Below are 13,472 nucleotides of genomic sequence, written 5' to 3' on the forward strand. Positions count from 1 at the left end.
TATTTAATTTGCCTTACTAGCACAATCTTACAACCCCCCCAGTTTCACTATGAACTAAGCATTTGTGAACAACGTGTTTGAAAACCAGTTTTCCCTGTAGCATATTTAGTCTTGTTTTTCTCTTTTTTTCAGTCAAGTATTTTCTGTTTTATATATTTAGATAATCATTGGCTAGACGTGAATTGCCATTACTTGCCGTTTCAGGTTCCGCCCTTAAATTCTTCCGACTCAAACTTGACCATAATGTCTGAAGAAGCATATGAAAAAATAACAAAAGTTGTCCCTGCTAATTTCCTGTTTTCAGGTAAAGGCCCTTGAAACATCATGTCACATTCCATGTGGGCTTTAAAGATATTAGTTCTCAAATTAAACAAAACAACTTAAAATTTCATCCACAAGCTTGTGTGTTTCAAAGAGAATGACTTGTATGTCACATGCCTTCAAGGTATCAATCTCGGAGGACCTGAAGAGTAGCATCTGCAGGGGGGAAGTGTGTTAATACTTCATGACCTGGGTTTGGTAATTCATCAAGCATGATTTAAGAAATGTTGCAGCCACCTGCCTTCTCTTTGCACATGTGCTCTCACATTTTTTAAGTTAGCCTCCCCATCATGAGAATGACATTTTATTTATGTTTTCTCAGCTTAAAGATAAATGAAGACAGCAGGTGTCTTTTTTATTTGATAAGTTGCGTGGTTTCCGCTGTGTTGTGGCCTGATATTTAAGAGTTCAGTTTTCTTTCTCTACAGGAGAGAGGGGCGTGGGCGTCTCAGTTCCCTGGCATCACAAGACCTGGATGTCATTAGAAGTAGAAAACAATCAGCTCTGAAACTTTCGAGAGCCTATCAGGTTCTTGCCAAGATTTAATGTACATTTTAGACAAATTTGTAACTTGGGGATATTCACTGACAGGGGCATCAGTACTGACATTCGCTCTGTGAATATCTGAAATGAACACTCAATTTTGATTGGTTTAAAATGTAAACTTTTTTCAGTTCAGCCAACAGTTAGTCAAAACACTCTGTTTGATCTAAAGAGGAAAACAGCTGGATTGGAGTTCTGAGAAACATTTTTAAGCCATAGGTTCCTGTTTATAGAAAGTTGAATTGAGTTTTCTTTTTGTCTACAAATAACCTGCAAAAACACAGGAACAAAACCATAGTAAGAAGCCTCATTTTAGAAGCTTTCATCTATGACTTCTATTCAATTATGGATGCCTGAAATCTCAGGAGACACCAGCATCCAGCATACCTCGAGCTATTCCACAGTTGCAGAACATCTTTCTTCATCAAAACTGTGACCATCGCAGGGTTTTCCAAAGCCGTCGTCTTGATCTCCTGCTCTTCAATCAGTTCACCTCTATAGTTTGTTTTTCCTGTTGAGCTCAAAGAGCATGTTCCTAAATTCTCTCACACAATGATGGGAAACCATGGTGTGTTTGGGATACGCAAAAACCCAGTGTCTCGTCCCATTTTTATAACTCATGCAGCCAAGAACAACAAACATGGAACGGAATCTTTTTGAACCGTTTGAGACAAAACTCAATCCAGGTTCCCCAGCCTCTACAAACACCCACACCCTGACCTTATTCTCTGACTCTTGTCAGCCCCAAACTCATCTGAAACTTGCTCTCCACTGGTTCAGATTTATTGCCTGAAATCTTCTTAATTCTTAGAGAAGGTCAGTAGACAGCGGGCCATGGTTATAAAATTAGTTCAAAGGTATTTACCTTTGAGAACAGTCCTGAAAAAGGTTTATATTGGTTGACGGAGATCTTGGCAGAGGGAACTTTTAATAACGTAGAATTATCCTACAACAAGCTTTCTTTATTCTTTTTTTGTAAATTGAGCTTTAAAATTTCTAAAAATACACTAAAGAAAATGGCAATCCATAACGGCCATTAAAATGTAAACGTAAAAGGAATCATGTGTAACACAGTCCACCCCTGACGACTTAGCTCAATATTGTTTTATTTAATTTGAAAATACATGTTAATACACAACATGTCAGACAGAATGAATGGATTTGTTAATGTTCATTTTTGGGTCTGTAGGCTCCCCCAATGCTAAATCTGCCAAAACACGTACTTTTTAGCACAGCTGATCCGGACCTAACCAGCACCTGTTGTAACAACGCTTGCTGGGATGGGGCCGGTGTAACAACGCTTGCTGGGATGGGGCCGGTGTGACAACGCTTGCTGGGATGGGGCCGGTGTAACAACGCTTGCTGGGATGGGGGCCCCGTAAACCTCCGGCACCACCCTCTTCTTGCTCAAATCCCCAGGGCACATGCTTGCATACACCCAAAAGTAAGACAAATTGAAAATAAAGACATTTCCATTTCTTACAAAATCTCATACAACTTTCAACGAATAATACAGTGTTTGCACACAATACAAGAATGAAATCATAAAGTTTTGTATAATAGGCAGCAAAAGTGACAGTTGTGTAAATGATTTCAGGTGATAAGTCTATAAAACAAAACTGGATTTAGTGTTAAATCATGGTTATTCATTTCCCTTAGAAGTAGCAAGCCTCAAGTTACTTAAAAAGATAAAACAGAGGTAAATCCTATCAATGCGTGTGGAGGAAAAAACAAAAAGTCATGTTTCATGGCCAACATGGCCCTCAATGCCAACAGCAAAAAGTGTCCAAGAACCTCAAACTACAATTCATTCACTGCATAATTCAAATGCAACAACAAAAGGTGTCTTTACACACTATTCATTGCTGCTTCAATGAGAAAACATTGTTCCAGGACCTCCTAATGTGAAAGAATGTTCACAACTCTGAGAGTGTACTAAAGACTTGGGCAAGTGGATCCCAGTCTCCCTGTAATCTAAAGTTTGTACAGTGCAAATCCAGCTTTCCAGTCTAGTTAAAATTTCTTTGAATTTCAATCATGAACCCAATAGGGAAAATACCAGGTGGCCCGTTCAAATGAGAGGCCACTTTAGGGACAGTTTACACAAGAGCATTGTTATTCAGCCGTAACAAAGAGACCATCAGCGTCTCTTCAGTTATATCTGCATGTTGAACTTCTGCCGATTCTGCAGCTCGTGTTACTTTTCAACCATCCTCTAAATATTATCATCATCAATCTAAAAACATTGATGTAAAATTCATTTGCACATCAATACAACTATTAACATAAGAGGTCCTGGATGTTTCTAACAATTTTAGTATCTCATTTTTAACTGTTTCTTTCTTATTGCATTTACAGCATATTTCAGACAAGGAAAACGGAATGCACCAATATTGAAAGTATAACAATCAGTTGGTCTTACTGTAGAGCTCATTTCTACATTGTGCCTTGTTTCATGTCCACCTCTAGTGGAGGAATTTAATAGAGCATACATGCTCACAAATGGAGGATCCTCTCTGAAAGGTATTTCATGAAATAGTGGAAAGACACATCTAGGTGCTCCCAAATACATTTTACAAGACGTTCTCACATAAAGACTAGTATCTCTGTTATTGTTTTTTTTAAATCACCAACACTAAATACACTTTCAAGATCCACAGATGAACAATTAGGACTGTGATATCATGAGAACAACAAAAACTATAAGAGATTTGGAGGCACATTTTACCAAAAGGTAAATATGGCCAACCACTTGTGCAGTTGATCAGATTACTGATTACATGAGAGCAATGGAGAACTAATCAGAGATTATATCCAATGCAAAAGGCACTAGAGATGATAACGTACATAGCAACTACAGTAATGCATCGTCACTAAACAATTGTGCGCATTAATCTACTCCTTTTCATTTTACATTTCTAAATGTATTGTGCACCTTTTACAAAGACTACATTTCTAGTCTTATTTATATGTAGAGCCTTCAAATATTTCAGATTTTCTCTCTAGATGCTTTTTAGATCTAATGAAAATACTTTAGATTATTTATTAGCATCTAAAAACAAATCAAAAGTGAAAGGCATTGTGCAGTATCATGCATAAAATAAATTTCCTCGCAGCAAACAAGGTGAGTGTACCACTAAACTAAAACTACTGTATACATAAATTAAAAACTTGACAAGGTCTAATGCCTCAAAACAAGGCATTTGCATTCTGTCAGTGATCCACAAGAGGGGACTGTTTGTCAAACGTGGACACCCCTTGCCACTATAGTTAGAGGAAATGTGCGTGTTTCTTACTGATATTAGAATTTCTTGAATTCTAGCATTTTTATCAATACTTGTACAAATACAGCAAAATGACGAAGAATTGGATGAACCTTTTGACAGAGGAATAAACAAACTGTCAATAACTATATATCTTTGCTAATCCCTTTCAATGAAATCAATACCTTATATCCCTGGTTGGAAAAGGTGAAAATATTTACAAAATCCAGTTAAGACCATAGAGATATCAGCATCCCATAATAAAAAGTGACTGATGAGTCTACAGATGCTGGTCATATAATTAGAATATCATCAACAAGTTGATTTTATTTCAGTAATTCCATTAAAAAAGTTAAACTTGTATAGTATATAGACTCATTACATGCAAAGTGAGCTATCTCAAGCCTTTATTTGTTATAATTTTGATGATTATGGCTTACAGCTTGTGAAAACCACAAAATCAAAATCTCAGAAAATTAGAATATTACATGAAATCACACAGTAATTACACAGTAATCCCATGGTCATTGAACCAGGTTTTGGTTCTTTTGGCAGTGTGGGCAGGTGCAAATCCTGCTGGAAAATGAAGGAAGCATGAAGTACTCTGAAAATGTCCTGGTAGACGGCTGCGTTGACTCTGGATTTAATAAAGCACAGTGGATCAAAGTCCTCTTTTCTGATGAAAGCTAATTTTGCATCTCATTTGGAAACCAAGGTCCCAGAGTCTGGAGGAAGAATGGAGAGGCACACAATCCAAGATACTTGAAGTCCAGTGTGAAGTTTCCACAGTCTGTGTTGGTTTGGGGAGCCATGTCATCGGCTGGAGTTGGTCCACTGTGCTGTCCACTCAACACAGCCGTTTACCACGACATTTTCAGAGCACTTCATGCTTCCTTCAGTAGACAAGCTTTATGGAGATGCTGACTTCATTTTCCAGCAGGATTTGCACCTGCCTACACTGCCAAAATAACCAAAACCTGGTTCTATGACCATGGTATTCCTGTGTAATTACTGTGATTTTCATGTACTATTCTAATTTTCTGAGATTTAGATTTTGTGGTTTTCACAAGCTGTAAGGCATAACCATCAAAATTATAACAAATGAAGGCTTGAAATATCTCACTTTGCATGTAATGAGTCTATATAATATACAAGTTTCACTTTTTGAACGGAATAACTGAAATAAATCAACCTTTTGATGATATTCTAATTATATAACCAGCACCTGTATATGTGATTTTAGGAGGTTTGGATGTGAATAAGGTCACTGAGATGTGTTGCTACTCCATTGGGGGAGCATCTTGGAGGAAGGGGGAAAATGAAGAACGTACAGTCCGTCCCTTCAAAGCCTGCTGAACACGGAAGTTGTTGACCATACTTCTTTGCACCTGCTCTTCTGCCGATGTGAACAGCAAGCTTCGAAACACTGCCAACTGAGAGAAAGAGAAACAAAAAGAATAGGAGAGAATATAAAAAAAAAGAAAACATCCAAATATTGGAATTTAGAATGAGAGAAAAAAAGGGAGATTATGTAAAAGGCAAGCAGGGTGAACAGAGAAAACAGATGTCAGCAGTCAGCAAAATGAGCTTTTCCGTTCCATTTCCCCAGGTTACCATGGAGCAGTGGAACATGAAGTCGGAATAATAAACAAGACTCCCAGTGGAGTCAAAACCTCCAGTGTGAGGTGACTCAAAGCTTAAATTCGTAGCTTTCATAAGCTGTTGGCTATTTGATGTACTGTGCAGACTTTCAGAACACAAAAATCTTACATTTATTGAAACTAAGCTGTAAAAATCCAAATTGCCCTGATCTTTATTTTGCAAATTCAGATGTTTTTAGATCCTTTTACAATCTAATAGAGGCTTTGCAAAGAGGCTGTTATTGAAGTATGTAGCATTAAAAAAAACAATACTGGACAGACATAACAGCAAAGCTAAAGCAAAGATGGAGAACATACTCACTTAATGCTAATTTGGATGCAACACTAGACCTCAGGTGAATTCTTTTTGACATTTTACTGCACAATCAAACTTAAATTTAGCTGCAGTAATTTACATTGACAATTACATAAGACCGTGTTTTGTTTTGTTTTTGCTATAAAAAGTTATTCATTAAAATTGGCATTACACAAAAAATTTACTTTATTTTCTAAATGCATCTTAATGCCCTTGTGACCAATTCATCCATGCGTTTGACTGACTGACAGAGGCTGGACTTCTCCAATCATTTAGTCTGCTTAAACCCCACCCCTATTTTACAATCAACTGCAAACTCGCATTCAATTTGCCTCCATCCAATCATAAACCAATTAATTGAACAGTCCACGTGATACATTGTTTTCTTTCGATAATTTGTTTCTCTCCAATGTATGTCATCACAATACAGAAGAACTGTTCTGTCGCTAATTACTTAAAGGGATAGTTCACCCAAAAATGAAAATTCTGTCAGTATTTACTCACCCTCATGTTGTTCCAACCCCGTAAGACATTCGTTCATCTTCGGAACACGAATTAAGATATTTTTGATGAAATCTGAGAGCTGGATCACTCCTCCATAGGCTTCTAAAGGGATTGACACTTGCCGGCCTCAAAAAAGTTATTAAAGACATCGTTAAAATAGTCCAAGTGACTACAGTGGCTCAATCTTAAGTTTATCAAGCGACGAGAATACTTTTTGTGCGCAAAAACAAACAAAAATAAGGACTTTATTTCAACTATTCATTTCCTTCTCTGTGGCCCTCTAGTCAGTTAACGTAGTGTGATAGCGTATAGTGCTACGTCAAACGTAGGCTCACTATTGGTCGACGCTGGTCATGTGGGTGATGCGTGTGACGTACAACAACAGAAGCACTACGCTATTACACTAGTGAACTGACTCGAGGCCCACAGAGAAGGACATGAATAGTTGAAATAAAGTCGTTATTTTGGGTTTTTTTCCGCACAAAAAGTATTCTCGTCGTTTGATAAATTTAAGATTGAGCCACTTTAGTCACTTGGACTATTTTAACGATGTCTTTAATAACTTTTCAAGGCCGGCAAGTTTCAATCCCTCAAGAAGCCTATGGACTAGTATGGAGGAGTGATCCAGCTCTCAGATTTCATCAATTAAGATTTCAATGTTCCAATTTCTTACGGGGTTGGAACAAGATGAGGGTGAGTAAATACTGACAGAATTTTCATTTTTTGGTGAACTATCCCTTTAACAGCAAGACTTTAAGATCAAATGACTACCTTGTCCGTGTGTGTAATGTCCACGAATATAAAATAGAATAATGTGATAATAATAAAAGAAAATTTTTCATTTCTTATTTCTTTAACTATGCTATCGAGGACAATATTCCTTCAATTTCCTGTCTCATATCAGCCTCCTACCTGATCGTGACTGACTTCAATATGCTGTTTCATCACAAGCCATGTCACGGCCTCAGTAAGAGGAGGAGTGGTCAGAGAACCTGCGTATGTCCAATAGTCATCGATGTTCTCCGGAAGGAGACATGCAGGGTCGAACTTGGTAAACTCTACCAAGCTATCCTGGGGGACAAAGGATGAGAATATTACATACTGCAAGATTGTACAAAAAAAAAAAATGTATGCAACAAGATTAACCTCCCTCATCCCTCGGTTTCCAAAATATCATGCTCTGAGTTTCTTAATCTCAGTTTATGACTCACAACAATGCCAATGTGTACAAAACACAATAACTGGTGCCTTGCCTTGTGTCTGACTGCTGGCAAGGCATCCACCAGTTTCTGTAGACCCTCGTGCCTCTTTCCAATCTGTGAAAATACCAAATAAAATTTATTTTTTAATTACAAGCCCTACTAAGCTTAAAGATCCAAGAAGTTTGATAATAATTACACACATCAGTACCTTAAGAAAGACTCCAATAACAGCTAGTCCATTATCCTCCATAACAGCCTCTTCAAACAAACTGTACTTGTCAGAGTTCCAGTGAACAATATGGAGCTGTGAAAAAAAAAACAGATACACACTTATGCTAATATGAACTATAATTAAGGGCTCTTTTCCATTATGCTTTTTACTTGGTTCAGTTCACGATTACACAATCCTGCAGTTGAACATAGCTAGGTTTTGTGTTTTTGAAGTGCCACGATAGCTTAAACCAACATCTGTACAATCTGACAGTCCTCCATTCATTCTGGCAAGATTAGATTCAACCGAGGAGGAGGAAATAAAAGCACTTTACGCAATAGAGGATCCATTCACAGGGCTGAAATCTGAACTTTCTTTGTTACACGCACTCACACAGACAAATCAGTAAAGCTAAAGGAGTGTTGAGAGGCGTAACCAGGTCACATTCTCACCGGCGCAAACTTGGCTTTTTCACTCACACATGCCTCCTTATGTAACTGGCTACGATGAGTGAAAAAGTACAGAACTTATCCAGGGTTAGTGCCACATATTCATGGAGGTGACAATCCTTCAGATTTTACAATAGAAATAGTGGGTTGGTCCTAACGGTAAAGTCTCCGCCTCTATTATAGAGAAGCACTGTCTATTTCGCAAGAGAGAAATACTTCCTCTTTGTAAAAAATGACATCCAGATGACAAAGTCAGAAACAAAGTCATTTTTCATTCTTCGTTGTTATATAATTCCTTAAAATATACTGAAATCTTACGTAAGGGTACCTCAGCAGGGTAAAGGCGGCGGTCTATGGAGTGTTCAGAGCCCCAGGCGTTGTTCTCTCCCCAGTGGAAATGAAACTGACACAGTCTGAACTGATCCTCCAGTGGTCCTCCCTTCAGAGCTGAAAGAGATTCATTTCAGTTCACAAACATTTCAAACAAAATGTTTCGTTTTGTTCTTGGTACCACAATTTTAACCAAGCTCACATAGGAAATTCCTACTTGAAATAAGGGAAGCAAAGTCTCCACCAAAGTAATATATATAAAGTTACTATTGTAAAAAACATAATTAATATAACTAAAGTCATTTTAATTTATTTTATAGACGACAGTACTTCCTAATGCAGTTTTATTTTAGTAACTGTAGTAACGAACATACGATGGATGCCACAGCAAATTTTAAAATTAAGACGACTTACTGGATTTGTCAGTGGTGTCGTCATACTCGACCAGAAAAGAGTAGCCATTGTTCCAGATCTGTTGGCAGGTCCTTGGGTCATACTGCACCTTCAGCCGTCTGAGCTGCGGATCAAAGACGCTTCTACGCTCCACGATGTCAATAGGTGACTGGCGATCTCCACCGGGAATGGCAAGCGGCCCCTGCCACATCGGATGTACTGGGGAGAGAATGACAGGTCAGGATAAGGAAACTTAAAGATCTGGCCAGCATTTTGGCTATAAAAAAATGTGCAAAAACAAGCATAATGCTCCAAAATGCTGTCTAGACAGGCAGCACACTAGGCTTTTAGACAGTCGAACAACAGCACAAGACATTTCAGAAAATGCATGCAGCTTTTTACAACAAATATGACAAAAACAGCTTAAAAAATACTTTATAAAACATACAGTACACAAGATAGATAGATAGATAGATCACATAAACCTACATTTTATGGCACACAGTGCAGCCTCACATGTTGCGTTACACATTTTTTCTGATTCTAAAATTAAATGTTTAAAGTCCCAACAGTAAAAAAGCAGCAAAAAGAAATCCAACACAAAGCGGCACCAAGAGCCGGCGAACCGTCCTTCTGGAATGTTTTAGAGAAGTAAAAGTCGAAAAGAAAATATGCTTCCTCCTGTGACTCGATAACTCAAAAGAAGCAGAAAAAAAACCCTGATGTTTGGAATGTCCAGGAAAAACTGACTGTAACGCTTAACAGGAAGACAGTCAGCAGAGTTTTATGCCACCTTTATGAATGGACATTGCGTTGGGATTGTTATAGCCATTCCTTGAGCAAACACAAACAAAGGTTCCTACATACAGCAAGGTTTCCCATCGGAGCCCTTCACAATAACTGCTTAGATTGTGGTCACATGCTCTAGATTCAACAAAAGGAATTAAATCAGCCAGAGAATGTGACCAATGGGCCTTTCATGAGATTAAAATGGCCTTTACTTTCATTCCTGTCCACCATTTAAGTGGTCTAGTAAAAGGGGATTATAACTGTCCTGACCCATTTTGTGGTAAGCAAACACAGACTGGGTTCGAACTAAAACTCTCTTATAAAATCTCAAAAGACATGCTTATTTAAGCTTAGTCTCTGATTAAATATAGATTAAAATTAACTTTTGTAATAAACTTTATTTGGGATGTTTACTCTGTAATTTTTGTTACCAAAACCATGTAGATGTCAAACCACAATAACTAAAAACTTTTTTTTTCTTGGTAACACTTTAAAATAAGATTTCATTTAATCAATATTAGTTGATGCATTAACTAACAACCAAACAATGAGCAATACATTTGTTACAGTATTTATTCATCTTTGTAGTTAATAAAAATAGTTGTTCATATTAGTTTACGGTACATTAACTAATGTTAAGAAATATTTTTGATTTTGATAAATGTATTAGTAAATGAAATGAAATTAACATTAACTAAGATTATTAATGAATGCTGTAGAGGTAGCCTATTGTTCATTATTTGTTTCATGTAGTGGTTAACTAATGTTAACTAATGAAATTAATTATATTTCTTTGTTAATTTTCACTTGTATTAACAACTAGGCTAATTGTATTAACCTTTATTTATTTAACTGTTCTTTTCTTTTATTATTAAAATCGGAAAAGACCCGCTTTATGCTTTGATAAGCTAATCAGGTTTAGATAAGATAAGGTCTACACAATAGAAATGAAAGCTAGAAGCAGCTACTAACTGCTGGTTAAGATATGAGTACAAACATATACAACAGTTAAAATAATATTCAAGAATTTGACATTGTTATACTTGCGTGCAAACCAAATACAAAAATTTTGATATCTAAGTTTATAAATAACAACTCCCACTGAGTGACAGCTTTCGCTGAAAATTACAACATTGTGTCCCACTCATTCTTGCAAAAAAAACAAAACAAAAAAACACTTAAGGTTTTAAAAGTTTCAGGCACCCGTTTAATGTTCTTTATCTGCCTAGTTACTACAACCTGATAAAACTATATTTTTTAAAAGCTCTTACAAACAAAAAAACTTGCGACTTGTATTACATCTTCAGGGCTGTTTTCAAAGAAATGTTCAGCAGACATCATAAACATGGTCCATATACCTTGTGGGCGTGGCCTGTGGAAAAACAGTGACATGTAAAACAGGCAAAGCACGATGTAAAAGGATGGGGTTATTTCATAATTCATACATCCAAAATGATACCACTCAAGGTGTATTTGCCCCACAAAAACGATGCAGAACGCACTACTGCCGCTGTCCCAAATGATGCAGTCATCATTTAAGTTACGATCGTGTTTCATGTAAACATTCTGTGTAATTCAAAACCCGGAAGTCATTCAGGAGGGCGCTGTCGCTGATAATAAACACATTGTGATAAACACATCGTGATTCCATAATCATCATCCCAGTCATAAATTACATTATAACATCTGTAATAAAACCCAGTGGTGAGAGAATGGAAAATAGTGCACAAGTGGTCCATCAAAAAGACCAAATATTTGGGGGCCCGGGAGGGGCGGATTATTTACATAACGTAAAAACTTAAGCAAAAATAAATAAATAAATACTTATAGGAAAAATGCACTAACCTTGACTCAGGGCTAGTTTGCTGGAGCATGCACTCAAGTTGCATGCCCGAGCAGGTATCCAGCGCTGACTTCTGACATGATTCACCAGATGTCTGTGTATCTGCCGTCCGAGAGGCGCTACGATCGCTGTCAGTGTCACCATGTTGTCTTCAGCTCACTTTACCAATCTAAAAATGAATTATGTAGGTCCAAACTGACTGAAGACTCGGATTAAAACTTAAAGTTTGATTAATAGAAGGTGGAATAGTCCTCCTTTGCCCGCACAGAGCTCGTGCCAACAACAACACTCAACTAACTTACTCTCGCGCCCTCCCGATTGGCGGATGAAGGTAAAGAAAAAAGAAAAAGGGCTGGTTAACACCCACCACCAAACTACGTCTAGATGTTTCCAATGGTCTCGGTCTTACGAAACTCAAAAGGCTTTTGTTTGTATCGAGACAGCAGGGCGAAATGTGGACAAACAGGTTTAAATATCCCAGTAGATGGTGGATAAAATGGAGGACTGGGTCCAGTTGGGGGTCGGCTGTCCTGTCTCAATCCAATCAGCTTCATCCTCTGAGGGGCGTTGGGTCTTAATTATATGCGGGGGATGGACCAACATTCATGGTTTTTAGGGTATTTATTTAATGAAATATGCACATTAAAAACTGAGTTATTGTGGTGACCATAACATTATGAATATGTAGAACAAATTGCTGTTTGTTACTTTTTGCACGTAAGTTTTATCATGCGTTTTATGGCCTAATAAAACTAATTTATTTAGAGCCAACATAATTTACATTTACAATAATACATAGATGAAAGCAAATACGTATCAAAATCCAACTTGTTATGAGTTTAAATTGTCCAAAATTTATATGGTTATGCTAACGGGATCGATGGGGAGAAAATCGCTCTCTTGGCACCAAGGAACTTTTCCTCTGCGGTCGCCCTACAGGTTGGAACAGCGAAATTGTCCTTTACCGCTGTCGTAAATAATTTAGCCTACCGCAGCCTACTGTCGCACGCTCGCTGTTTATCCAGCACCGCCTTTGTAATCAACAATGGCCACAGACAAGGTAGAGTATGATGCATGATTTTATGAAAGACATCACAAACGAAGAAAAACTATGTATGCCGTAAAGCAGTCGAATTTTTTAGTTCTTTTTGTGCTCTGGTTACTACCCGAAACCCGTAGTTATAGAGCCAGTAAAAGCGATACGACCACGTCAGGCTATGGCAGACGTGTCATTTAACCTATTGTAAGTCGATGTACCATTACACGTGTCTTCGAAATATATTATGAAGGTTGAAAAACTACATAGTGTTACTTTAACAAGAGCATTAGTCGAAATCGAGTGCACTCATTCAATCCCAGAATGCACCTTATACGGCCAGGCCGATGTGAGCGTCCAGCAGAATAAATTCCCTCGTCTCTTTTTTCCCCCTTTACGAAACTAACATTTCTAAATTATTGCTCCAAAAGTATTCAATATGGTATTACATATTTGTTGGTAAAATATATATATTTTCTGCTAAGACTATTGTCTTATCTCACGCAGACGGAGGAAATACTTATCAAGAAAAAAACAAAACAAAACATGGACTATCGAAAACAAAATGTGCCACTGAAAACGTAAACCTTGCATTTTACTTGGGTTGCCAACTAGGGGAAGGGTAAACAGGT

At 37.5% G+C, this 13,472-nt stretch overlaps 1 protein-coding gene across 3 annotated transcripts; it reads right to left on the bottom strand.

The window, feature by feature from the left end:
- Nucleotides 1-1,953: 1,953 nt before the first annotated feature.
- ca5a (carbonic anhydrase Va) lies at nucleotides 1,954-12,290 on the bottom strand. Of its 3 annotated transcripts, XR_013196623.1 has the most exons (8): nucleotides 11,807-12,290; nucleotides 9,194-9,391; nucleotides 8,778-8,896; nucleotides 7,998-8,093; nucleotides 7,841-7,903; nucleotides 7,500-7,658; nucleotides 5,140-5,560; nucleotides 1,954-4,700 (listed from the first exon to the last, which is right to left on the bottom strand). XR_013196623.1 is itself a non-coding variant. In XM_077210449.1 (7 exons), the coding sequence occupies exons 1-7, from the start codon at nucleotides 11,946-11,948 to the stop codon at nucleotides 5,408-5,410; spliced, it is 930 nt and encodes a 309-aa protein (XP_077066564.1). In that variant the 5' UTR covers nucleotides 11,949-12,290; the 3' UTR covers nucleotides 1,954-5,407. The 3 variants fall into 3 exon arrangements, 2 of the variants coding, with proteins under 2 accessions (XP_077066564.1, XP_077066565.1); XM_077210449.1 differs by having other exon boundaries at nucleotides 1,954-5,560; XM_077210450.1 differs by lacking the exon at nucleotides 11,807-12,290 and adding an exon at nucleotides 9,662-9,827 and having other exon boundaries at nucleotides 1,954-5,560.
- Nucleotides 12,291-13,472: the final 1,182 nt, after the last annotated feature.

Source organism: Siphateles boraxobius, unplaced genomic scaffold (assembly GCF_051911475.1).
Source record: "Siphateles boraxobius isolate OS27281-9 unplaced genomic scaffold, OSU_SipBor_1 65, whole genome shotgun sequence".
In the NCBI taxonomy this organism is placed as follows: Eukaryota; Metazoa; Chordata; class Actinopteri; order Cypriniformes; family Leuciscidae; genus Siphateles; species Siphateles boraxobius.

What these genes read in the sequence shown, in the direction of transcription:
- ca5a (XM_077210449.1), bottom strand. Translation starts at nt 11,948, where the DNA reads ATGGTGACACTGACAGCGATCGTAGCGCCTCTCGGACGGCAGATACAC. An exon ending in CGACACCACTGACAAATCCA is followed by an intron (nt 8,897 to 9,193) that starts GTAAGTCGTCTT and finishes AATCTCTTTCAG; the next exon opens with CTCTGAAGGGAGGACCACTG. An exon ending in GCCGCCTTTACCCTGCTGAG is followed by an intron (nt 8,094 to 8,777) that starts GTACCCTTACGT and finishes TTTTTTTCACAG; the next exon opens with CTCCATATTGTTCACTGGAA.